Source organism: Petaurus breviceps, unplaced genomic scaffold, assembly GCF_028583685.1.
Source record: "Petaurus breviceps papuanus isolate PSGF00001 unplaced genomic scaffold, PetGlider_PUasm1.0 90625, whole genome shotgun sequence".
Classification (NCBI taxonomy): Eukaryota; Metazoa; Chordata; class Mammalia; order Diprotodontia; family Petauridae; genus Petaurus; species Petaurus breviceps.
Window position 1 is genome coordinate 7,180,192 of NW_027187289.1, and position 26,702 is coordinate 7,206,893.

Here is a 26,702-nt window from a genome sequence, read left to right on the forward strand (position 1 = left end):
AATTTTTGAATGGCTAAACTAAGCTTGAATCTCCTGTTATATGACTATCTGTGCTTTTTTTAAAGTAAAAATTCAAACTAAAGTGGCTTTTAAAAGCAAATGGAGTGTTTAAAATCAAAATCATTTTATTTTAGATGTTTTGTTAGACTAACTTAAAATTGTGGACATTGACCAAATTGTTACATTTTATCATGTGCTTCTAAAAATTTATTCTTAAACACTGTAATGAACAGCAGGGTTTTCCCACAGTTCTACAAAACATATTTAGAATGGAGAATTGAATAATTGAGTAGAGAAATGTAATTTAAAATATAGGTATGCTATTTCTGGTTACATTTTGTTCTTGCATGTTTTGTAAAAACGAAATTTATTTGGTTTGCATTTCTAGCTAATGCAGTTTACAGAAGTCTTTTAACAGACAAATGCTGTTGCAGGCTTTCTTTTTATAGATTTTTTTTTTATTAGCTTTTCTCATCCACTGTAGTGTTACAAGATTTCTCTTCTGGAAATGACATTTCTCTATAGTCACTTCTCTTGAACATTACCCGTCAATTGCCATAATTCCATTCAATTTTAGCTTACCCTTACCAGCAAAAACTAATCCAGCCTTTCATCATTTTGCAGCTTGACAGTATCTGCAAAAATTAAATCAGTCTTTCAATTTCTTTATGTTGGAGTTTATGAAAGTTGTTATTGGAATGGATAGATTTCATAGGGGTATTTTTAAACAGTCCCATTTTTCCATTGACCTTGAACAGTATTCTTAGGGTTTGTTTGCACATTTAAAAAAAAAATCTTTGCCCTGGAGTCACTTGCCTCAATTTATGTCTTATGTGTTCTGTAGAAATAAAAGGATCAGAATCTACTGGTACAGTGCTTTTTAGAAACACTGGTTTCATGTACAGACTTTATAGACATGGCTCTCAGTCTGAAATGTAGGGTTTATTTTTTGTTTATAGATCACTTATTTGTTTTTAACTGCTTTGTGAGACCTAAATAGTAAAAAATCATCTTAATTAAGAAGGTTTTTTTGCCCCATTAATAAAAAATTCAGCAAATGAAAAATAGTTACTAGCTTTTGATTAGCTTCTGAGGCAATTGAGGAATCAAAGAAACTTGGAAAACTTGTGAGATTTGCTAGTAGCTATTGTCAGATTAATAAAATCCTGTTTTCTTTGAAGTAGAAGAGGAAAAAGCCCTCATTCAATTTAATTTTATTTTCCACCTCATTCTCATAATCATTCCTCATTAGACTTCTAGCTTTTATGGAGTTTCTTGTTTGAAAAAAGATTACTTTTCATAATTTTTCTTATTGTGACCACCATAAGTGGTGCATTACTTTGCATGGTCCTTTTTGGGAAATAACATATAAAGAGAAATTGTGCTATTGTTTTCATTTAAAGTGGCATTAGAAAAATAACTTTGTATAGTATCTTGTGAACAAATAGTTAAATGTGATTTTCTAAGATTTGTTTTGATAATCATGAACTTTGGTCTGCTTGATCTTTGAGAGAAGTGTTTACAGCGTTTGCCTTGGAATAATTACCATATAAAAGACAATTATGCTTAAGCATATTGGCATGAAAAAATTGAAAAGTCAGTAGTGCTTTAAAAGCATGTCAGTCTTCATCATAGACTTGACACTTGAAGTAGTGTAATCCATACCAGTGGAAAGTAAATAAGACCATATTCAGACAGAGGTGGTATCTCCATCCTGTGTAGTATGTGCATGTTTTCTTACAGAATGTTGTTCTAACTCCCAGGGGCAGTCTGCAGCAAAACGACAAGGAAAATTTAAAAAGGTACTGAATGTCAGTTCTTGAAAAAAAGATGTGTTAAAGCCTTTTTTGCATATGACTTAACGTTTTTCTGTCCGTATATCTTTTAAAACCTTCCCCTCAATTTCCTTTCCTTTTAAGTTCTACAGTTCATTGCTACTAGCCACACCTTCTATAAACACTGACATGCTGCTTTCCTAAATCTCTTTGAGCAGCATGAATTGCTATAAGACCCCAGTTCTTTATATCTTGTCTTTATGTTACTCTTCTAATCATAGCCTCTTAAATATTCATGATGTTGAGTTAGTTGTATTCTAGGATAAAGTACTCTGCTACTCTATGTCCTTGTATAAAGCATTTCCATTGTATTTTATATTCCTAACTACATTATTCAGTATTTTGACATTTTATGTATCTAGAAAACTATAGGGGGAAAATTGTCTTTTTAAATCTCTGGTCTTGATATGTATAGGTAAGGGTACAGGTTTGGTTTGGTTTTTATTATCAATCATCTAAGGGAGAAATTCTGTTTTGAAAGATTTAGTTTAATGAAATATTCTCACCCTTGAAATGAAATTTGCTACTTGTTCTTAAGACATTTAGTTCAGGGATGTCAGAGAGAGGAATGGAAGTGAACCTAGCAGAAAGTAGTAACTGACATTAAGTCAAGAAAAGAGTTGAAAATATTGGGTGTTTGGTGTAGAGGTGAAAAGAATCCTGGGAAATTTTTGCTAACATTGATCCGGCTATTTTTAGCTTCATCATAGTAAGTAGATTTTCATTTTTTTTTTTCACTGATTACCCCCTTTACCTCCATAAAAGAGGAAACAGATAATTGAGATTCCTGAGGATCAAACAGCAATTGACAACAAGGAAAATTAGAATTTACATGGAGTTGGTATTTTTAGAAGTGCAATTCTTTTTTTAAAACTTTGGAACATAAAAATTGGAGGTCATGATTTTGTAAGAGCAGTAAAAATTTTATTAAAAACTTCTTATATAATATGTAGTTGATTAAAATTTTTTTTTTTCCTAGGATTTAGAGAAGAAATAGTTAAGGACCAAGCTCCGTAAGGCAATTAACAAATGAAAATAGTCCATAGGAGACAGGTATCATTCTAGCTATCCCCAACTTTTTTCTCTTGTATGTTGGACATCTTTTTGGAAGTTAATTGCTTATTTAGATTTTAGATTTAAATAGAATTAGTCCCTCAAAGATTCATTGAAATGGGCAATTCTAAAATAGTCCTATAGTTCCCCGTTTATTGGAGTCACAGTGAAACCAGTATGGAAAATTTGCTTTGATGTCTTATTTTTAAAAGGAAGTCAAGAAAAGAGTTGAAAATATTGGGTGTTTGGTGTAGAGGTGAAAAGAATCCTGGGAAATTTTTGGTTGCTTGAAGGTAAAAGGTATTAAAAGGTTACTGCTATTTAATGTGGTAGCATGAAAGATGCATAAGTAGTTCAATTACTAGAATTCATCTTAGTGAACTCTGTATTGAATGTAAGACCCTTGAGAGAGGAATTTTCCCGTGTGTGTGTGTGTGTGTGTGTGTGTGTGTGTGTGTGTGTTCTAAGTACCTAGCATAGTGCTTAGAACATGGTAGGCACTTCCTAATCAATGCTTGTTGATTATTTATAGTACACAACCAAGTTCATTGATTATGAAGAATGCTTTTTATATCAAATAGGATTAGAAAAAGTACTGGCAGTAGTGAGAACTGGGGGGTGGGGGCGGGGACCAGAATAACAAAGCCTTATTTCTATAAGATTTCCTCTTAGATATTGAAGATCTGTATTATGAAGCTGTTTCTTTGGACTGGGACTCATGGAAATGACTCTTTATCATAAAATAGTTTGGTGGCATGGTGGGTAGATCAGTGGACTTGGAGTCAGGAAGACCTGAGTTTGAATTCTACTTCAGATATGAGCTGTGTGACTGAGCAAATCACTTATTCTCTCTCAGCCTCAATTTCCTCGTCTGTAAAATGGGGGTAATAATAGCAGCTTCCTCACAGGATTGTTGTGTGGATTGAATGAGATGACATGTAAAGCACTTTGAAAACTTTAAATAGCTATTTATATAAAAGTGTGAGCTATTACATAGTAAAGGTTAGTACCTTTACTATGTTATCTGAAAGGCTACTTCTGTTAGCTCATTTAGAGTAAATTTTGTAATGTTTTAAGAATTTGCAGAGTTGCAAATAATGTTTCATTGATGTTTAAAGGTCAGTGAGTGATGACCTGAACCCAAAAGCATGTAATTTGACTAATATAAAATCTTAAAACCTACTAAATCCATCTCTATTTTTAGCAGTTTATTTCAATTTTCTTGTCTCCTATATGTTGCTTTTTTTTGTTTTTGTCTCCTTCGTTCCCTCCCTGTATTTGATTTTTCCCATTTCTCTTTCTATTTACTTTTGCCCCATCCCCCTTTTACTTGCTTTCCTGCCTTTAATGTGTTTGGCTTTCCTTGAGGTTTTATAATATTCCAAAGCTTAATACAACTAGTACTGTAAAAAGAAAAAAAATATCAATACTGTGCTCCTCATTCTTTTTTTTTTTTTAAAGCAATTGGGGTTAAGTAACTTGCTCAAGGTTACACGGCCAGTTATTTCTGGGTGTGGTGCTAAGTATCTAACCCGACACTGGAGCCGGTGCTCTTACTTGCTGTGCTACCTGGCCACCCTGCTCCTCCTTCTTTAGACTCAAGTCTGACAGAAGCAATTTTATATTATATCTAAGTATTTATACCTTGGAGAGATATCCAAACTATGGCTTCATCCCCTATGCCCTCTAGCTTGAGACAGTTTTAGGTAACTTTTATAGAAATTTTGAAAAAGAAAATTATAACATGTTTTTTTAAAAATACAGTTTGGGTAACATTCCGGAAAAGTTTAGTAACCAAGTCAAAATTTCATTTCTTCTTGAATTACTTTTCTCATAGAATCAATGGGGGCCCCTCTCAGTTTCATATTGAGAATGTTAAGAGTCCAAGAGGGTGCCTCTCTTTCAGTGTAATAGAGCACTCTCTTCAGGTTAGTGAATTTATGTAGATGAAAGGAAAGTTTGGTAATTACTCTTAATTATTTTCCCTAAAAAAAGTCATTTTCCATTACACTGGAAAATAACTTAGATGAGCTTATGTTTCTTTGTTTTATGCTGATATGAAGTGGCTCAAGAGAACAAAGTTAGCTCTATGGGGTTACATCTTTCCTAGAATTTTTTTTTGTTTTACTATATGAATGGGAAACCTTGTTCAAGAGAAAGAATCCTTTTACTAACTTTTGTTTTATGAAGTCAAATGCTACTTTGAAGGCCATAAACATTAGCCACTATAGGATCTTACACTCCTTAAACCTTTCATTCAAATGTGTGACTATGAAGATAAAGGTCTACTTTAGAAAACCAAGCCTGCCTGGTTGTTTCCTTCTTCGTTTTTTAAAAATCAGTAGTATCCTTGATGGGTACACATAGGCTAGTTAGTTCCTTATGTCATCTCAGTTCCCTTTTCTTTTTCTTTTTCTTTCTTTGGTAAAAGCTCTGTCTGTGAACTTATTCTTTTGAAATCTTCCTTCCCCTCTTTGAGCTAGCTTAAAAATAAATTCCCAATTGTTTTTCATATTCTGTTACCACAAGCATGGATTTCTTCTATATGTATTTGATTTGGGTCCAGCCACTCTCTGCCTGACTTCATCATCTTATATGCTATTGTCATTTCCACACGTAATAAATAGGTCAGCTGATAGTAATGTAATAGCATGTTTATGGCACTTTAAAGTCTACAAAGCACTTTATGCAACAACCTTGAGAGGTGGTATTATTCCTCTCCCCAATTAACAGTAGGGAAAACAGGCAGAAAGAAGTTTAAGTAGCTTGCCTAATGTCATACACCTAGCAAGTGTCTGAGGAAGGATTTGATTTCAGATCTTCCTCACTCTAAGTCCAGTGTTCTCTCCATTGTACTATCCAAAGTCTAAATGTAGGGACTCCACTCTTTAATAGATCATCATAGAAATACTGAAAGATCTGTTTCATTTCATATGTATTTGTTGTTTTTCAATTTTATCTACAAATGCTTTTGGATAACCTAGCTTCATTGGGACTACTGCCAAACTAGAACCTTGTTTTCTTGTCAACCACTTTTTGTCATTTTGTGAAGTTAGAGTGCTAATCATCTTTTATTATCTTTTCTATATTTAGTAAATGAATGTGTAGACTGATCCCATATTGCTCTTAAATGGTTGCTGTCACAGATGGGTTTGGGCTCATTTAGCCTTCTCTTTATGGCAGTTACCTTGTATTTCTTCAACTTTTTTAAAGATATGGTTATATTCAGTGTCTTCAGTTATGTCCATTTCTCATTTTTCGTAGTGCACAGGTCATTTAAACAGATTGGATTGGAAGTGTTATAATTGGAAGCAGTATTTTCTATAATAGGAAGCAGTATTTTTTCTTCTAATTTGCTATTTTGACCTTTGCACTAACCATTCGATCTAACTACAGCTCTATTCTTGGAGAAAGTATTTATGATAAATAAAGCTTCTGAATAATCTTTAAACTTTTGGCCTCTTAAATTTCTCAATTTTCAACCATAATTTCTGACATTTTTCACCATCCTCCTTTATGTCCACCTTCACAGTAAAGTAACTGACATCATAATATGTGTGACGACATGACTATTGTCTTAGTTTGGAGGATCTTGTCTGGGTCTTCATAGATTTTCCTCTGTATCTATCCTCTGCAGCAGATTTTGGTGCATAAAACTCTAGTTTGTTTTTTTTTCACCAGATACTGTTTGCCATATTTTGTTGTGAGTAATATCAGGCAGGATAACATTGTGTCCCATGAAATGATATTTCTTAGTGCCTCTGGGTACACAGTGAATCCGACTCTACTAAGCCTCTTGTTCATCTCTCTGAAAAGAACCTGTGAATTTTCCATTTAACTAATTAAGCCAGTTTTCTCTTCTGGTTTCATTTCTGTTGATGTTAATATATGTGTGGTCCATATAGGCAGCCTAATAAATTAGAATTTCTTTATAGCATCCTTTTTTTTTTTCCTTTTTAACTAGTTACTGCAGAAGCAGAAGATTACCACATAGGACCATTTTATGATTTTTGTCTATTCCATGGTCACTGTGGTCAAAAATAACTCACTCTTTGACCAACCTTTTGATGAGCTTTTCTAACATAAATGGGATGAATCCTGGGGCAATAAACACAATTTGATACTTGGGCCATATTTATTACTCTCTGCTAACAGCATTTGTGAAACCCAGTTTACTACTTTCCCATAATGAAGCACCAGAGTAGGTAGGGCTTTTATAGAGAAGCGACGTGATTTTTACAAATAGCAAACAAGGGTCTGTTTGTTGTATTGTGCTTAAAAGGTACTTTGGAGTTGACAGCTATAGGTAAACCTGTTTTAAGTAATACTTCTTCAGAGGTCAGCCAAAACAATTTGACCTAATAGAAGATGTCAAGTACTTTTTAAAGTGCCTTCACACTCTGTAGCTATGTTTTTTGATTGGCCTATTTGTAGAGTAATTTCTCAAAATTTAGTGAGAAATAGCTATTTTTGCTGACTTGTTTTGAATAAATATTGTTAGGATGCAAACAGGAATGAATAAAAGAATGAAAAATAAATTTGATAAAGCAAATGTAAAATGACCTAGTTTCTCTTCTGATTAGAAATTTAAGCTAATATATCCATATTTGTGTTAACATGCTGTATTTTAAATAATCATTTTAATTTTCTTTATATTTATGTTTATTGAATCATCTTTTTGTTATCACTGGTTTAATTTTATTTTTCTGTGTGAAATATAGATTATCAGGCTTTAAATAAAATGGCTTCTTCCTCAGCCCCCAGAATCTTTTATAGATTATTTTGGCATTAATTTCTGTATTTATGAGAAAAGAAGTTTGAAATTGCTATAATTTACTTTGTTTTTTGTTTGTTTATTCTTCAGTTTAAAAGTTAAGCCATTAGTGGCACACATTTAGGATACCTGCCTACAATTTTGTTTTCTCTGCTTCCTACCATCCTACAAAAATCATTCTTATCTGTACCTAAATTTGGAATTCCAGAGAACTGCCACTCTTCTAACATAGAGCCCTGGGCCTCAATCCACATCTGGGCTAGAAATTTCTAGAAAGAAAACATTATTATTTCAACTTAAATTATTGTATTATTTTTTTTTTAACTAAAACAGTTATAACGCTATATATTTCCTTATGTGGAAAAGCTGATACTTAATGTGTATAGACAGTTCCTGATCATAAGAATACCTGGACACTGTAAGAATTTCAGTGTCTTCTTTTCAAGGCAATTGTAATTAATATTTTAAAAGGCTATATTGATTATAAAGTACCTAATTAGCCCAAGAAGGAAAATAAAAAGCATAGATAGTATGATCTCTATCCTTGCATAGAGATCATTTACAAGTCATCTGTTAATTATCCTAAATTTCTTCACTTGCCTTTTTTCTCTATATATGACTGAGAGCAGTCAGTTTATACATTTAGATACACATACATGCATACATATATGTGTATGTATTAGTAAAATTTTAGCTACATACATTTTGGGATCACCATGTAGCTTTCCCATAGTTAGGTGCTTTTTAGTAAATACATTAACTATAAAGTTTTTTGAAAATGAAATGATATTTTCATAAAATGGAACAATTAGTTCATGAGGGTACTATAAACGAAGGTAGTAAATAAGTATTGAAAGTCAGAATGTTTGGTCAACTAAAGTGAAATATAGAAAACATTATTTGAATGCGATGAATTTTTACTCAGAAGCACTGTATCCTATTTACCTTATTATACTAGTGTTAAAGATGTGAAAAGAACTACTCATAAAAATGTCATGTTGAAAGTATAAGTTCTCTAGTTTTAAGTTACAGTTTATTTTATGGTCTAGGTGGACATGTTCTTATCTTATAATAGCTCCTTTTCCAAAGCATTTTAATTTGTAGAGTGGTTTACATTATTTCTTTTCTTTCAACAGTTCTATATAGTAGGTGCAACAGATGTTATCCACTGTTTTACAGGAGAGAAAATTTAGGGTTATAGAGAATAATTAATTTGTCAAAAGTTATGCATCTACTAAGTAGCCAAACTATAATTAAAAACCAGGTCTTTTAACTCTGAGTCCAGTGGTCTTTCTACTGCATTTTTCTGTGAAATTTTTCCCATCCTGTTCATATGCTAAAATCAATTCAGTCAGTAAACTTAACAGTATGTAGTTTCTATACAACTCTGTTTTCTCTGCTTCCCACTATGTTACAAAATACTCATGTAAACAATATTGGTTTTTGAATAGTAGAAAGAACCATGTAAACAAGGGTCCAAGTTGACATTCATTGTTGTGGGTATTAAAGGGCACAGTGTGGGAAATAGAGAAAATTAGGAAAGAAACTCAGAATGGAGAGGAAAAAGTAGAACAGTCTCATTGTAGAGTTAAAGGTTAACTTAGTGTCACCATTTTCTCAGGCTTTATTTTTTGCTAAGACAATGAAACAATCATTATATTTTGTTGGTTGTGATAATTTCCCTATTCTGATTTTCTAATATGTAGTAATTTCTTCTGCCTCTAATTTGATTCATTTTTGCAAAATCTGTTTTCAAGTATTTTTAATATTAAAATGTTAACAGAAATTATGTAAATCAAGAGAATTCAACATATTCTAATTGATTTTTTTATTCCCATTGTCTTTAAGTACATACAGTACATCAGAAATCTCAGCTATGTTATCAGCCTTGGAAAGAATTTTGATCAGACGTTTTTAGTACTTGTTTTAGTTCACCTTGATTATCTTCTTTTATTTACATTTCCATAATAGAATTTTCTATATGTATCATTTAACCCCCTAATTTAACATCACAGGTACAGTACATCTAGTAAGATAGTCAAGCTTAATAAACAAATGAAGAATTATATATTTTCTTTATGTTAAGGTTCTTTTATATATTTTTAAGTTGTATGGTATTTAGGAATATTATTAATTAGCATGAAAAGAATGCTTTTGTTTCTGTTATTGTATTAGACTGGGGACAAGGGCAAGTGATACAGTGCTTTGCAGCAGCTAGGCCATAAAATATTAGTTAATAGTGAAAAGTATTACAATGGATATGCTACTATGGACTTTATGTCTAGATGACCTTTTTCTCCCCTTCACTTATAATCCTTTCTTAAATACTTTGCATGTAAGTCACATTTTTTTTTTTTAGCAAACTTTACTTACATCAGTATACTATTGCTTACCCTTCCATTGCTTCTCTTAGAATAGCAAAACATATTTTAGTTACATACTGAGCTCAAGGTTTTTGAATATGGGGAATTTAGAGTCAGCATAAAATAAAAAACTTGTAATACAGTAAATGCTGTCTGTTGTATATAAACTGAGAAATATATTTAACTATTTCTGTTTGTATTTGGACCATCTGATATTATAGTCAAAAAATGCACCTTAGCAGTCATTTCATAATGGTAGTATGCAATTTTATTTTCCGGTGAATTTATAATATTGACTTTTAAAGAATTAAGTGATGTGTTGTTATAGTAACTAAAATAATGGAATATTTGTGTTGAAGGAACATTTGAGGTCATTCAGTTGATAATGGAGGGAAGGGGGAACTATAATTCTTACTACAGATAGAATTAAATCATACAAGAGTTTTTTTTTAAATATGCCCCAATTCTACATATAGCTACAATTCCAGCTTAATTTAGGCTGACAAAAATTGGGGGCTATTTGTTATTGTTTTTAACATCTTTTCCATACTACTAGGTAGAAAATGTAGAATTACAACCCCCTCACCTTCATCCTCTCACCCTTTAACTTTTTACTCTATGGATTCTCCTGACTGAATCTGTCTCTGACCCCATTAGCAAAGTACGACTATTTTATTTAGAATTCAGAGAAAAAAGTATGAAGTCAATGTACACTGGAATTTGTAATGAAATGGCTTCATTTTTGGTTTCGGGAACACTTGCATAGCCCATTTCAACAACACACTAATATATGAAAAAATTTCCTATGTCAAATCATTCATTACCAGGACATTGACCTAAGAAACTGATATGTCTTTCCCCCACATACACAGGACATAATCCCTGTTCATTACTACTTGATACCTGCACCAACCAAGACAAAGAATGGCAGTAAAGACAAAGACAAGGACTCGGAAAAAGAAAAAGATGTCAAGGAAGAGTTTGCTGAAGCCTTGAGAGACCTTAAAATACAGTGGATGACCAAGTACGTCCGTTTCTGTCTTCAGGGGGGCTCCGGAAACGTTACGTGAAACGGAATTCCCTAGGAAATCAGCGATGAAGCCGTCCCATCTTTTACCAGCTTATTCTTCTAGAATTTATCTTCTTACATTTGTCATATCCAGCAGAGGCATTTTTTAATATATTTCCAGCCTCTTCCTTTGCCCAGGCACATTGTGAATATTTGTTTAGGAACTGCATTTCTAAATGACCCATTATTTTCTCACCATACTCACCTTCTAAATCAGAAAAGCTGTGATGTTAAACATTTCCAGTTTCACAGGAAATGAAATAATGACTCTCTCCTCTTTGCAGGTTGGATACTAATGATATTTATAATGAATTGAGAGAAACCTTCCCTAATCATCTTCCTTTGTATGTTGCAAGACTTCATCAACTGGATTCTGAAAAGGTTATGAATTATTTATACTATAGATGAGTCTTGTGTTTAAAATTAACATTCATCCTTATTTTTTGAACTGAGTAACATTAGCCTGGGAAGAGCAATGAATGAGTGAAGAAGGTACTTGTCCAGTGGTAGCATTTAGGAACAGATGAGACGCTACTTTTTGTTATCTATATTAATGGACTTTTTGAGTGTAATCACAAGTTGAAATTGTGATCTTAAAATGCTTGAATTTTTAAAATGTTTGAATTTAGTTCTGAAAATGCTTAAATTGGACCATATCTCATAGGTGCTTATAAGCAGATAGGAATCTACTTAGTATCTAAGACTAATAAATTTGTTATAACCAACTAAAATTCTGGAAGTTTGTAGTAGATATAAGAGGTGATTTTATGAAGTTTAGAAAAGAAAAGAACAGATGTCTGAGATTAAAACAGCAATCACAGACAGAGATACTAATAACCACTGCTTTATTTCTCTTTTTTAAGAAGAAGTTGGTAAGAAAATTAATCTCACTTTATTAAATAGTTATTCTAAATAACTTGTGTGAATAGGATAGAATAGAATGAAATCATTTAAAATTTTCATCTTCAGTTCCTGAGGTATAAAATTAGGGGATGGACTAGATGACCGGCAAGATTTCTCTGTATCCAATGTAACCTCTATATCCAATCTCTTTATCCAGTGATTACATTTTATGAGCATGGTTATTCTTATTAAAACTCCCATAATTCCTTTCACTGCCTCCTCAAAAAGAAATTATTTCTGTGTTTAGTTTATAAGATAAAGATACTTTCTTCAGTATATGAATAATGTTTTAACTTGTTTCCCCTAACCAATTTTATTATTCACTCTTTCCTTAGTCCTCCTGCCAGGTACTGGATGTAAACCAGGTAAAAGGAAGAATTAACTTTAGTGATAAAGGCATGTGAAAGTGCTTAAAATTTGAGCCAGATTTTTTAAAGGCAGAAGATTATGGAAATACTTTGGGTGACATTAGAGGACAGCCTCCAGGGTTTCATATGTGAACACACATGGTTTGAGTTGTAGATTTGTGTGTTGTACCTCTTAGGTGGTTGAGACATCAGAAATGAGACATCTAAACATCAATAAACATGTTTCAGTGTACAGACAGACGCATGAAATTTTACCTTTAAATTCCTTTCTTTTTCTTTTACCCAACTTAGGAACGAATGAAAAGACTTAATGAAATTGTTGAAGCTGCAAATGCTGTTCTTGCTCACATAGATCAGACAGCTCTAGCAGTTTATATTGCAATGAAGACTGATCCCAGGCCTGATGCTGCTACTATAAAAAAGTACCTGACCAGTAAATACTCTTTCTTGCATCTCATTTTTAATCACTTAAAATAGGATTTAATGCTTTTTAAGAATATATAAAATGAAAACAATAATATTAGATTTTGCTGCTTCTAGTATCTGTGCATTCTTAGTTTTTGAGGGTCTAGTGCCATAAGCTATTTGTGATATAAGAAAAATGATAATATAGTAATGGATTACTCATCTTTATTGTTCAATTTATCAGTTGATATTGGGGGAAGGGGAAGTATATTGGAATATAAATATACTTTCAAGTATACTAGCATGAAGAAAGAGCTATGGGATAACATTCAAACACTAATAACCCATTTGGGATTACAGTAACTGCTTGTCTGGAATTTAAATTTATTCCATGCCTTGATGGTTCCATTACCTAAACTGAATTGGCAAATCATATCTAGCTTGAAGAATTCAGTCTCAATTTACATCGTGGTTTTAGCAGAATCTTAGATTTGGAAGAAAGGATTCCCTTCCACAAATTTCCAGAGTAGTATTCACACAGGCTCTGCTATAAGTTTTCCATTGTTGGGAAACCACCTCCCTTCTGAGGTAGTTCATTCTAATTTGAGAACATGGTTAATGTTTTTCCTTTGTTTTAGGCCCAAATCTGCTTCCTTTCAACATCCCTACCTATTGCTTCTCTAGGACCAAGTAGAACAATCTTAATTCTGTTTTCATTCAGCAGTTTTTCACATATTTGAATAAAGTTCTCCTGTCTGAGATAAAGTTTTTTCTTCCCTAAGCTGGGTATTGACAGTTCCTTTAATTGATTGCTATAAAGGCTAGCACTACCATCTGTCTCCCCCCCTTTCATTATCTTAGCTGCCATCTTGGATGTGCTCTATTTAGTCAGTATTCTTCTTGAAATGTGGCACCTAAAATTCAACAAATTAAAGATTTAGCATGGCTGATAAATAAAAAGGAATACTGAATATTTGGATTTAAATAATAGATAATTATGTTCTCAGTGAAAGGAATACTGGCTACTACCTAACTATGTGACATGGAGCAAGTTACTGATTCTCTCTGGACCTTAATTTTCCTCATTTGTAATATGAGCTTGATTGGACTAAGTGACGTGAGTGAGGTCCTTTCCAGCTCTGATTCTGTGATGATTTTGTTGCACTTTGGCTTTAATATAATTTGGGGAAGAAGGAGGGGAGGAGAGGGATATTGGTTATGTTTTTCAGCACCTTTTTCAATTAAATGAATTTTCTGTGTGCTTAGAAATTATATTTTAATAATCAACCATGTGCCAAAACTCATACGTGGTGCCATAATTAAAATTATTGAAAAATACCAGCTTTTCTTCTTGTGATAATATTATAAATTACTAGGTAAATACAATGAAATGAAGTTTGAATTTGGGGCTTTAGATTATATTTAGGTTTATTTCATTAGTCAGTTAACTTTTTTATGGTTTTACCGTGTGATCATGAAAACAAATCATTTAATTTAAATGAATTGTCTTAAAGGATTACATAGAATACATAGCATCATTACGACATTTAATGTTCTTCTCCCCTGCCCTTGTCTTTTTCATGTATTCATGATAAAAAAAAATTGTGTAGATAAGAAAAGCCTAGAACTATGTTTTTACTAGATAGTTAATTTTAGCTGTCTCTTTCCAGAGTCTGCTTTTTGAGTTTTCTCTTACTCACCCAAATGTAAGGATAGCTTAACTCAAATAATATGTAGTAGTCAGCCAGTAAGCATTTATTAAGTGCCAACTGTGCCAGGCATTATGCTACGTGCTAGAGATACAAATATGGAAAAGAAAGATTATCCCTCAAGCTTGCAATCTAATGAAGTAAGAAAAGGTGGACAGGGAGAGAGAAACTAAACTAAAACTAAGAGCTTCCTGACGTTGGGGCATGATAGAAAAGTCAGAAGAGTCTCAACGTAGTGCAGCCAGGTGAGAAATAAGGATGTGTCACGGCTTCTACCCTCTAATCAAAGGAGCAGAGGCTAGTGATGAGGTGGGACTACCAAAGTTTCCCAGTAAGTTCCTAGGGAATGGTGGATTAGTCCCTATGTAATAGTTCACTTTTACTTAATAAAGCAAAAGTCTTATATTTTGTGCTTAATAATTATGACTTGCAGGGGCGGCCAGGTAGCACAGAAAGTAAGAGCACCAGCTCCAGTGTTGGAATCACCTGGGGATTGAATCCCGGGCTCAGACACTTAGCACCCACCCAGAAACACCTGGCCATGTAACCTTGAGCAAGTTACTTAACCCCAATTGCTTAGGGGCAGCCAGGTGGCTCAGCGAGTAAGAGCACCGGCTCTAGTGTCGGGACGACCTGGGGATCAAATCCGGGCTCAGATACTTAGCACCACACCCAGAAATAACTGGCCGTGTAACCTTGAGCAACTTACTTAACCCTGATTGCTTTAAAAAAATAATAATTATGACTTGCAGAAAATACGTTAGCTTCATTTTAGATTTAGGCAACATTTTGGAAATTTCACTGTCAGATTTTTTTTTCCCCTCTGATTTGCAGTGACATGGACAAACAAAAATCTACATTAGTAGATGCTATTTGTCGAAAAGGATGTGCATTGGCTGATCAACTTCTTCAGTTGCAAGCTCAAGATGGGGCTGTTTCATCAAGTGACACAGAAGGAAAGGAGGAAGATCGAGAGAGCTGTTTAGATTCCCTTACAGAAACTTTCTGGGAAACCACAAAATGGACTGACCTTTTTGACACTAAGGTAGTTTTTCAGTATTTTACATTTTGTTTTTATTTATTGTTGAGTACTTCATTACCTCTGCCTGAGTTCCAAAGCCTGTTTTCCTAATCGACTGCTGTCTATCTTGTCTGTTCAGTTATTCTTTCATTGCTGTACTTCATGGCTGAACTAGCACCAGATACTAAAGTGGGCTATGTGCTAAAATCCTAAAAAGTAGGCTTTAACCCCTTCTCTTGAGAAGATTCTGCTTTCTCTTTAGAAAAGTTTTCTGGCACTCTTTCAGTTGTGGGGATAGAAATTCTTGAATTAACCTTAAAAAACACTTTGAGATTATTTATAGTTTTTAAAACATAAGCAAATATCAGTATGGTCAGAAACTAGAGAAAGTTCTGGGAATTATTGTAATGAGCTTTACCCTTTTATAAAATTTAAATTATTAAATGTAAGAATTTTCATCCTTAAAAATGGCTACATTTCTATCAAAATGATGATTCAAGTTCCCATTTGTTTTTAATTGTGTAACTTCTAAACATCACCAACATATATCATCTTTTTTTTCTTTTTCCAGTTGTTTAAAACATTTTTATTTAAAGTTTTGAGTTCCAAATTTTATCCCTTTTTTCCTCCCTCTCCTATTTCCTCCCTGAGATGGTAAGCAAACACAAAAGATTATATGTATGCAATTACGTAAAACATTTCCATATTAGTCATTTTGTACAAGAAGATGGGAATAAAAGAATGAAAAATAGCATGCTTCAGCCTGTATTGAGTCAATATCAGTTCTTTCTCAGGAGCCAGATAGTATGCTTCATAATTAGTCCTTTGGGATTGTCTTAAGTCATTGTATTGCCGAGAATAGCTGAGTCATTCACAGTTCTTCATCAAACAATATTGCTCTTACTGTGTGCAGTGTATTCCTGGGTCTGTCCGTTTCACTATGCGTCAGTTCATGTAAGTCTGTCCAAGTTTTTCTGCAGTCATCCTGATTGTCCTTTCTTATAGCAGAATAATATTCCATTACAGTCATATACCACAGCTGTTTAGACATTCCCCAGTTGATGGGCCCACATTCCTTTGATTTCCAGTTTTTAGCCACCATGAAAAGAACTGCTATAAATATTTTTGTACAAATAGGTTCTTTTTCCCTTTTTTGGATGTCTTGGGATTATAGACCTAGCAGTGGTATTCCTAGATCAAAGTTGTATGCATATACATAGTTTTATAATCCTTTTGGGCATAATTCAAATTCCTGTGCAGAATGGTTGGACCAGTTCACAGCTCCACCAAATAGTGCATTAGTATCCCAATTTTCCGGCATCCCATGTTTTCCTTTTTTTGTCATATTAGCCACTCTGATAGGTATGAGATGGTACCTCAGAGTTGCTGTAATTTGCATTACTCTGATCAGTAGTCATTTAGAGCATTTTTTTCATACAGCATAAGTCATCTTAGGAGATAGTAGAATGAATTTTGAGATACGTGATAGACCTTAGAATCTATTTACACTTCCTAATCTGTAACTTCCAATTTACTTCCCATAGTATTTCAGTGTTTGTTTTAAAGGCATGCTAGAATTGAATTTCTTAATTCAGATCAACCAACACTGACAAAAATCATTTTGTTACTAAAATTGTCTAAAAAGCAATCAAAATTTTTAGTAGAACTTTTTTTAGCGGTCTCATTTAACAAATGGAGCATTGGAGGAGAATTTTGCATATTTGGTTGAAAAATTTTTTTTGGAGTTTTGGATTCACAAAAGCTCTGGTTACCATTTAGAAAGTTTTAACACCTTGTGACTTTTTTCTCCCATCCTTTTCTCTTTTGTACTATAACAATTTAAATCTATTAGGGTTAGGGAAGGACTTTATTGTAGAACAGTGAAATAATTGTTTTTTCTCCAATATATTATGCTTGATGAAAGCACCATGAAAGGTTTTTATTTTGTTTGTATTTTGATGGTCATACTTAAGGATCTGGATTATTTGACTACTTAAACTAAAGAAATATTCATTTTAAAAATCTAAAAAAGGCAATTATAGTTTTCACATCAAGACATTACTAGAAAACATAACATGCAGACATATTTTCTAATTTCTTGCAGATAAAACCATTTGTTCCTTGTTGCCTGTGTGTTCTCTGTGTCTCTGTTACCAGTAACCTAGTGCCAGCCTCTGTCAATGAATAAATATAAAAAAATGGGAACAGAATTTAATTCTTAGTGCAGAATTTTATTTTCTTCTGACCTAATTAATATTTTCTTGAGCATATTATTTTCGTTAACTTTTATAGTTTTAAGAATGTTGACTTGTTTAGCATTATGGATCTCAGAAGTTGCAATTCATTCATCCCCCCCCCCCCTTTATTATTGTTAAATAGCTCAGTAGTAATCAGAGAATTAAGGAAGGAATGGTTTTTTGGACATCCGTATGAATATTTTTGATTGCTGAGTTTTGTCTCTGTAGTATTGCTAAAACCTATTTATAAGAACCCATTTTTGCTTCAGATCTGTTAGGTTTATAAAGTATTTTCTCCACAAAAACCTTGTGAAATAAGTAATATAGATATTCTTTATAGGGCAGTGCTGAGGTTTAGAAAAGGTTGAGTGGCTTAGCCATGGTCACTCAGATTGTCTAAGGCCTATTTTCTCCTAGAGGCGGTTGGGAGCCCCTGGTGCTTCTTGGGCAGCGGAGTGATGGAGCTAGATTTGAGGAGGGAAAAGACACACTCCTTTCTCCCGAGCTTCCTCATATTTGACTATATTGGATTATTCCATATGTGCTGCCTTTACACAATTTCTTTTCTATGTAATTGTTACCTCCCTAGTAACATATAAATTCGTTGACAGCAGGTACTGTTTTATACTTTTGTCTTTGTGTCCCTAGCACTTAACAGTATTTCATAAGTGCTTGTTGACTGATTAGGGGGAAGGCATTAACAGGTATATATGCTAAGTTGAGATTTGTGAGTATCTCTCCTGTAGTCATAGGATTTTAGTGCTAGAAAAGACTATAATGCCTTAATTTTATAAATTGGGAAACAGAGAGGTTAGATGGTGTTTTTTCCAAAGACAGTGCACTGATTTAGTAGCATAAGCAAGATTAGGTCCTATGTTGCATTCCTCTCAGTGAAATAGTACTACATATACACTGTTAATCAGTTTCTCTCAAAAACCCTTTTTGTTTAGCTTTAATAGGAATTTGGCAAGTAAGACACATCTTTCTAGTAAGGGGAGACAGTATGTGCATACAAAATTGATACTAGCTATTTTTGGCAAGAAAGCTCTAAGCAGCTAGTGAGAAGCAGGGAATTCCTAAAGTAGAGAGTGGTGTTTGAATTGAGTCTTGAAGAAGTATAGAGGTACTAAGAGGTAGAGGTAAGAAGGGAGTACATTCCAAAGTAGAGGGTCACGTGTTACTTTTATTAAGTAAGACATGACTTGTAAGAAGGCCAGTTTGTTTGGATCATAGTCTACTCACACAAAAATATAATGTGTAATACTTATAATACATAAAATAGGTACATATATGTATATTAATATAATACGTATATAAAATATGATTTATAATAAAGGCAGGCTTATTTAGGAAGGCCTTTATATGCCAAAAAAGAATTTATATATTTGATCTTAAAAGTAATAGGGAGTTTTTGGACTTTATTGAAGAATAGAGTGATATAGTCATATCTGAGTTTTTGGAATATCACTTTGGCATGTGTTTAAAGTATATTGCAAAGAGGACAAAATTTTTGAACTCAGGAAATTAAAGCAGTCATCTAGAAAACAGTTGATAAAGGACTGAATTAAACAGTAGTTGACATGTGAGTGAAGAAAAGGAGGCAGATATAATAAGAGATATTGTGGAATTAGAATCATCAAAATGTGTTATTTAAGGGAAATACTAGGACAAAAAGATTTCTAGCGAAGAAGGGTTGACATACAGGAGACCACCACCACCTGTGAGAGAGGAATATCCTAATCAAATGACCCCTCAAGACACAAGGAGCTACATAGAGAACTGTTTCAGCAGTATCTCAAAGTAGTCCTCTCTCCATGTGTTTGGAGTGTGATTTTACCCAGCTTCACCAGAAATTTATTCCCTTTTTTCTCATTGGCAGAGGATTCTAAAATGAAGAAAATTATTTTCCATTGACTTATGCAGTGTTATGGATGGTTTTATTGAATATATTGTGGTTTAATTAAATGTTTTATTTCTGGGGATTTACCTGGTCTTTGAATAAAGTATATATCTGATTGAGTGTTAAGATATTATTACCCTTTCCCTCAACCCATGTGTACTGTAGGGAACTGTAAGGTAGCATGAGAGAACCTCATTACACTTAAATATAGTCTATAAATGCATTGATATTTCATTCAAATTCATGACAGTTTAGTTCCCTGCCCACTCTGTAGCTGATCATTCATAAATGGATCTTAGAGTCTTAATACTTTTACATCAAACGTTCTATCTATAACTTGATATTAATTTTCACACTACTGTTCCCACTATATGTATCTACATATATTTATATTATGTAATATGTATCCATATATATGTGGCCCTTCAGCAATTTAATTATCTTGTTTTTTATAGTTATTTATAGATGCCACCTAATGAGTTATGATTTGCTATTTCTGTCCTTTTAAACTATGAGGTCAATTTGAAATATTTAAATATTGAAAATTAGATGTGAGGTGCTTTTATTGTAAATACTAATTTTTTTTTAGATCATTAATTCATAGGCTTGTAGTAAAGGTTGCTCTCAAGAAGAATCTTTTCAGTGAATATGGTGGTATATTCCTGTAATCTTTGCTACCACCAACTCTGAGGCAGGTAGATTGCTAGAGCTGGAGAGGGCTAGGGCAGTTGAATATCTTCACCATATCTGGAACCATTATGGTGTTCCATCAGGAGTAGAGGGGCCACCAATTTGCCTCAGGAAGGGTGAACCAACCCAGGTTGGAAATGGAGATCAAGATTCCCATGCTAATCAGTAATGGCCTGTGAATATCTTTTGCATTTCTAGCAGGGAAAAGATACAGAGACAGAATCTCAAAAAATATAGGTAGATAGGTAGGTAGATGATATGTACTTTCCTTTTAATAAAATATTCTAATGTGTAATTTAATATGCATGTTATGATTTTTCCTTTTGAAGTTAGGAATTCTAAAAAAAATTAAATGCACCAGCTATATCATACAGTAATTTCTAATATTATATTTGTTATATTTATATTAATATGTAATGTATTGTATATTATTATAATGCAGTTATTAAAATAAACCTTTAAACAAATGTTTAAACTTTAATTTAAATTGTGTCTGCTTACATATTGTAGGTTTTGACCTTTGCATATAAACATGCATTGGTAAATAAAATGTATGGGAGAGGCCTCAAATTTGCAACCAGACTTGTGGAAGAAAAGCCAACTAAAGAAAATTGGAAAAATTGTATCCAAGTAAGTAATCACAAAAAATAGTCTGTCATTAGTATGTGATCATTAGAAAAGATAGCTAAAATCTTTGTTGAAATAATGATTATTTTCTATGAATTAAAACTGTTTCACTATATTTACGCAACTTGTCATAAAATGGTTATATTACAAGTAAAATGTGGTGGTATATAAAAATGAAGTTCTAAGGGGCAGCTAGGTGGCACAGTGAGTAAAGCACTGGCCCCGGAGTCAGGAGGACCCGAGTTCAGTTCTGACCTCAGACACTTAACACCCACACAAAAAAACTAGCCGTGTAACCTTGGGCAAGATACTTAACCACAACTACCCTCCAAAAAGGCAAAAAAAAAAAAATGAAGTTCATTGTAAATCATAAGATAATTTTTTTCAAATTTAAAAAGGCCTTTTAAAAATCACTTTCCAAGGAAATCTGTTTAGTCTCACTTTGTTATAGGAAAGGTATTGACTTTATTTGTAATTTTTAGCATAGGGACTAATGTTCTGTTTATTTATTAGAAATAAAATACCTGAGGGCTGCTGCATGGCATAGTGAATAGAGCACCGGCCCTGGAGTCAGGAGGACCTGACTTCAAATGTGGCCTCAGATACTTAACACTTACTAGCCATGTAATCTTGGGCAAGTCACTTAACCCCAATTGGTCTGTCCTCCCACTTCCAAAAAAAAAAAAGAAAAAAAAATTTTTTTCAGTCAAAATGTGGTAAATTTTTTTTAATTGGTATTAACTGAAAAAATGTTTAAACTTTAAGGATTCATATGTGGTTCTTTAATAGAAAACACTGGCATGATGGTGAGGTTTTTTTACACAGATAAGTAAAATAGTTTTCTGAGCATATTGGTAATTGAATATGGGAGTATGGTAAATATATTGATACAGAGAGGATTTAAGTTTCATTTTAATTCTTTGGGTATATGTGTAAGAATCCATGTTCACAAATAATGTGAATGGTCAGTGCAGGGAAATTTCAATCAAGCATAATATGATGAAGGGACAGTCTGGAGTTTTTAAAGTTCTATGTTACATATATATATATATAGGCAGATGTATCTTGAAAAGTTAGATAAAATAAAATTTCCACTAACTATATAATTAGAGGTAGATCCTATGGAAGGCCTGAAAAAAAAAAAAAGAAAATGAGAGATTACATCTCTTTATAAAGCGATTACTCTCCCCTCACTTTAAGAACTATATAGTAATCCTTGATACAAAAGATTTTATGTTAACATGCATTTCAGTGTGCTGAAGAATTCACTAAAGATATTGTCTAAATATGATTAGTAATCATATCTTTACATAAAAATCATGCCTTTTTATATGTTAAGGTATAATGACAGAAATTTAGACGACTGATTTTAAGTGCAGAATAAATTTAGGCAATATCTGCCCCTTTGGAAGTAGGTGTCTTCTTATCAATAAGAACATAAAGGAAATGCCTTTAATATTCCATACTTAGTTAAACTAATGATCCATACTATTCCCTAATCTAACAAAGGATTCTTGGGGCAAGTTATGGTGAAGGATAGTTGCTATATGTTCATCATCTTGTCCTTATAAGTTATATTAGGTACTTATTTTTTTAATAGTTTTTTAAATTGATGTGTTCTGTTTTTACATCATCATAGTTATTCCTATTATTGTTCCCCTCCCAGAGCAACATTCTGTGTAACAAGTAATATTTTTTTAAAAGAAAAAAAAAAAGGGAAAATTGGGGAAAAAATTAGCACATTGAAAATCGAAAAGTTTTGGAGCAGCTAGCTGGTGCAGTGAAGAGAGTACCGAACCCTGTAGTGAGGAGGACCTGAGTTCAAATCCTGCCTCAGACACTTAGCACAAAACTAGCCATAGACCTTTGGCAAGTCACTTAACCCCAATTGCCCTATCTAATCCCCCTCCAAAAAGCAAAAATAAATAAAAAGAAAATTTAAAAAGATTTTGAATGTTTGAACCTGTCTTCTCCACAAAAGGGTGGGTTAGAGATGTGTTTTCCTGTCTCTTCATTTGAGATCTTTATTATTTTGTTAATTTCACCTTTGATTTTGATTGTGTCCATTCTTTCGATTTATTTTCATGTAGGTCTTTGTGTGCTTCTCTGTATTCATCACATGTATTTGTTACAGTACAGCAATATTTTATTGCATTCACATACCACAATTTGTTTAGCTCTTCCCCAATAGATGTGCCTCTCTTTTATTTCCAATTCTTTGCTGCCACAAAAAGTGCTCCTATAAAATTTTTTATTGTATATGGAATTTTCTTCTTATCATTTGCTTTCTTGAGAGTATAAGCCCAGTAGTAGAACCTTTGGTTCAGAGGTATGAACATTTTAGTCACTTTATTTCATAATTCCAAATTGCCTTCCAGAATGGATGTCCCTTTTGTCACACATGTCACAGCTCGACCAGCAATGCATCACTCTCCAGCATTGATGATTGACATTTTTTATCATCCTTGTCAGTTTGTAGGATGTGAGGTGAAGCCTCCAATTCATTTTGATTTGCATTTCTCTTATTAGTAAGAGAATGGAGCATTCTTTTTGTGTTTGCAAATACTCTGGAATTCTTTTGAGAATTGTTGGTTCATATTCTTTAACCACTTATGTTCAGAAATGTCTATTAGAGATTCAGTACTTCTTCATTAATTGCTAATAAGTACTCAATTGTTTGAAATTTTTATCTTTTTGTTGATCTCTGACTTTTTTCCTGTAAATAGAAAAGGAGCTAAGGAAAAAATAGGAAAGCAGAATAGAAATTGGACACCGAACCAGTTTGTTGAGAGCATAGAAAAGTGATGTCATATAGAAGAGATAGCTATATAAACCAGAATAAGAGTATAAAGGGATAACTATGTCAACCAGAGAGAAAATAAGAGATAAACCAGTAAAGTACTACATATTCTGGAGATTACCAGCTCTAGATACGCATGTATTAGATGAATTCCCTATTTTTATAGGTTTAGTATAGCAAAACTTCACATTTTAGCTTGCTATTATTAGAGAATGGCCAGAATAATAGGAGAGGGAAAGAAAGAGAGAGAAAGGAAGAAAGAAATGAACTCATCTTCATGATTAGATAACACATTACCACAGCTTCCATCACTCTCCTTCGGTTCTAGAATTAGCCTAGTCCAACTGCTGTATCATGCTTAACCTCATTGATTAATCTTTACCAAAGTTTTGAAAAATTCTTTTATAGTTCATCTGAGACAAGGCTAAAAAATTTCCCAAAAGAAACTTTTACTTTGAAACAAGGAAAAAAATAATCCATGCTTGCTGCCTCTTCCAAAGAGGGAAGTCAGGGGAGAGGATACAGAAAAGAATAGAAATGATTGAGTCTCTTTTTCTTGCTTTAACTTACTAAAGTTTAACCACAGTTAGGATTGGCCAGTCTTGTTCTGGATATCTGTAGCAGCAAGCACCCCAAACGTCCTCAGGGTGTCTGCCAACACAGGTTCTTGGATCTGCTTTGATAAAGGAAAGCAACTCAAAATGGGTTAACAAGCTTACTTTAATCAGTCAAATATGTATCATTTACCTAGTTCAGGGGAAAGAGCTCAGCACCCTGAACTTCAAAGTATACAGACAGAATTATCAAGACAGAGAAACAGATCAAGTAGACAGTTTTCCAAACTGTCCAACCATTACATCCATACCAAACAACATCTGGGATTTTCAAAGCCAAGGCGGGCTCTCAACAAAGGCTTCCCATAATCCAGATCAAATCACAGAACACTTCTCAAAGTGAGCTCCCAAAACAAAGCCTCACATCAGGGCTTATATAGCCTTCTGGCTCAGAGAATGTAACAACCTTTTGGACCCACTGGCCAATCAAAAAGTATCTACTGAAAAACTAGCCTCCTACTTAAGGCTCCTGGTGCACTATAGCCTATTGGCAGGAAAGATCTTTAAATTTACATTCCCATTACAATATCTTAGTTCAAATTCCTTTACTTTATCTCAGCCCTGCTTTGATATTATGTTGCCACCTAAGAAGCAGATTCAGCCTACCTGAAATGATGGACTGTGACTTTAGTCAGGAACCTAAAAGATCAAAAGTGTTTTAAACTATAATTAAAAAATTATTTTGTCTTACTTTAGTCTGCTAATATAAATACCATTTTCTGTATTGTGGATTCTTTCTCACTGTAAAATATTTAATGCAGAATTTATTGAGAATGAGGTGGCTCAAACTCATCTCTTTTTCTATGTTAACAATATATTCATATGTTTCATTTTAGTTGATGAAATTACTTGGATGGACCCATTGTGCGTCTTTTACTGAAAACTGGCTCCCCATCATGTATCCTCCTGATTATTGTGTATTCTGAAATATCAACTAAGACTTAAAATTTTAAAAAATGTTTTATAGTGAGCTACACAACAAATTTGTGACATTTTTATCCTGATGCATGTTCATCCACTATTAAAATGATGTGTATTTATCAGAGAATTCACTGGTGTGTGGCTTAATACATGTAAACTCAGACCCCTGACATCAAGAAGTTTTCTTAGTGCATCACATTGCTGGCAATGGGATGTGTCTTTACTGCCAGCACCAAGGATTTTCAGTTGGGTTGCAGCTTATTGCATGCATATTAGGTTTTTAACTGTTATTTTGATCTGCAAACCTGGAAAATTTCTATTTTTATTTTATAAATGGACAGGGTTTTGAAATGCTTGACTTTAATTTTTTTCAATTGTATGAAGGCCTTAAAAATAAGCTACATTAGGTGTAGCTAAAATTATTTATTAGACTAAAGTAATGGAACCTCATTTCATTTTTTTGTTGTTGGCAAACGTTTACATTTTAATTAAGGATTCAAATGAAAAACTGTCACAACTAGTATGTGTCATTTGTTGGATCATAGCTCCTCCTATAAATCTTCATCTTGGTCTTATTTCAGGAAAATCATTTTTTAAAATATCTACGTGAAAATCAGAGTATCAGGATGAACTGATACAAGTATAAGTGCCAGATAGCTAATTCTTTATCAGGTATTGTAAAGCTATACATATGGTATGTTTATTAAAGTTGAAATAATGTAAAACACTTGAGAATAAATGTGCAAAATTGAAGATCAAAGTACACCATATGCACTCTGATACCTTAAGGAAATTTTTTATAATTAATAAAAGTGAATATTGAAGCTACTTCAAGTTGGTCTTCATTTTTCATAAATAAAATTTTGAAAAGCTGGTAGCACTTAACAAGAAATATACATTAAATCCTATGGAAAAATTTCATTAGTGCAGTGTTTTATGTTTGAAATGTTCTTTGTATGTTTAAAATTATCGAAATCCTGTCTGTGCCACTTATCAACTGTGCTCCCATGGATAAATTGCATAATCTTTCTGAGTGTCCTGTTTTCTTATACGTAAAATGAGAGGGTCTGAATAAATCACATTCCAAGTTCCTTTCTAACTCTAAATCTGTAATATTATATTCATATTTTCATATATTTTACATTCTAGTTGTACTATTCAGTTAATTAAACGTGTTATTTTCTTTCTCTGTGCCATCAAAACACAAGTTAATGGTAAAGTACATTCAGTATTCACCCACACAATCCTTTTATTACAAGCATGACTTTTTAATAAGTAGACAGGTCATTGATTTAGTATTCTGAATACCTGAGCTCTCGAAACAAAGAACCTTGGAGATAGACTAGGAATACCCTCTACCCCCAACATTATAGTTCTTAGTGTCTTTCCTTGGATCCCATTATTTCAAGCAGG

The 26,702-nt window shown here is 33.1% G+C and overlaps 1 protein-coding gene across 5 annotated transcripts in view; it reads left to right on the forward strand.

The window, feature by feature from the left end:
* The window catches only part of TPP2 (tripeptidyl peptidase 2), a 96,312-nt gene extending 70,195 nt beyond the window's left edge, over nucleotides 1-26,117 (forward strand). For 3 of the 5 annotated variants that reach the window (XM_069064209.1, XM_069064213.1, XM_069064211.1), the window contains exons 24-30: nucleotides 1,764-1,802; nucleotides 10,898-11,049; nucleotides 11,379-11,475; nucleotides 12,657-12,787; nucleotides 15,314-15,524; nucleotides 20,838-20,957; nucleotides 25,205-26,117. In XM_069064209.1, the coding sequence (XP_068920310.1) occupies nucleotides 1,764-1,802; nucleotides 10,898-11,049; nucleotides 11,379-11,475; nucleotides 12,657-12,787; nucleotides 15,314-15,524; nucleotides 20,838-20,957; nucleotides 25,205-25,294 (840 nt within the window). In that variant the 3' untranslated portion in view covers nucleotides 25,295-26,117. Of the gene's footprint in view, nucleotides 1-1,763; nucleotides 1,803-10,897; nucleotides 11,050-11,378; nucleotides 11,476-12,656; nucleotides 12,799-15,313; nucleotides 15,525-20,837; nucleotides 20,958-25,204 lie in introns of those variants that run through there. The other 2 variants (XM_069064210.1, XM_069064212.1) reach the window with 2 other exon arrangements.
* The last annotated feature ends 585 nt before the right edge of the window (nucleotides 26,118-26,702 follow it).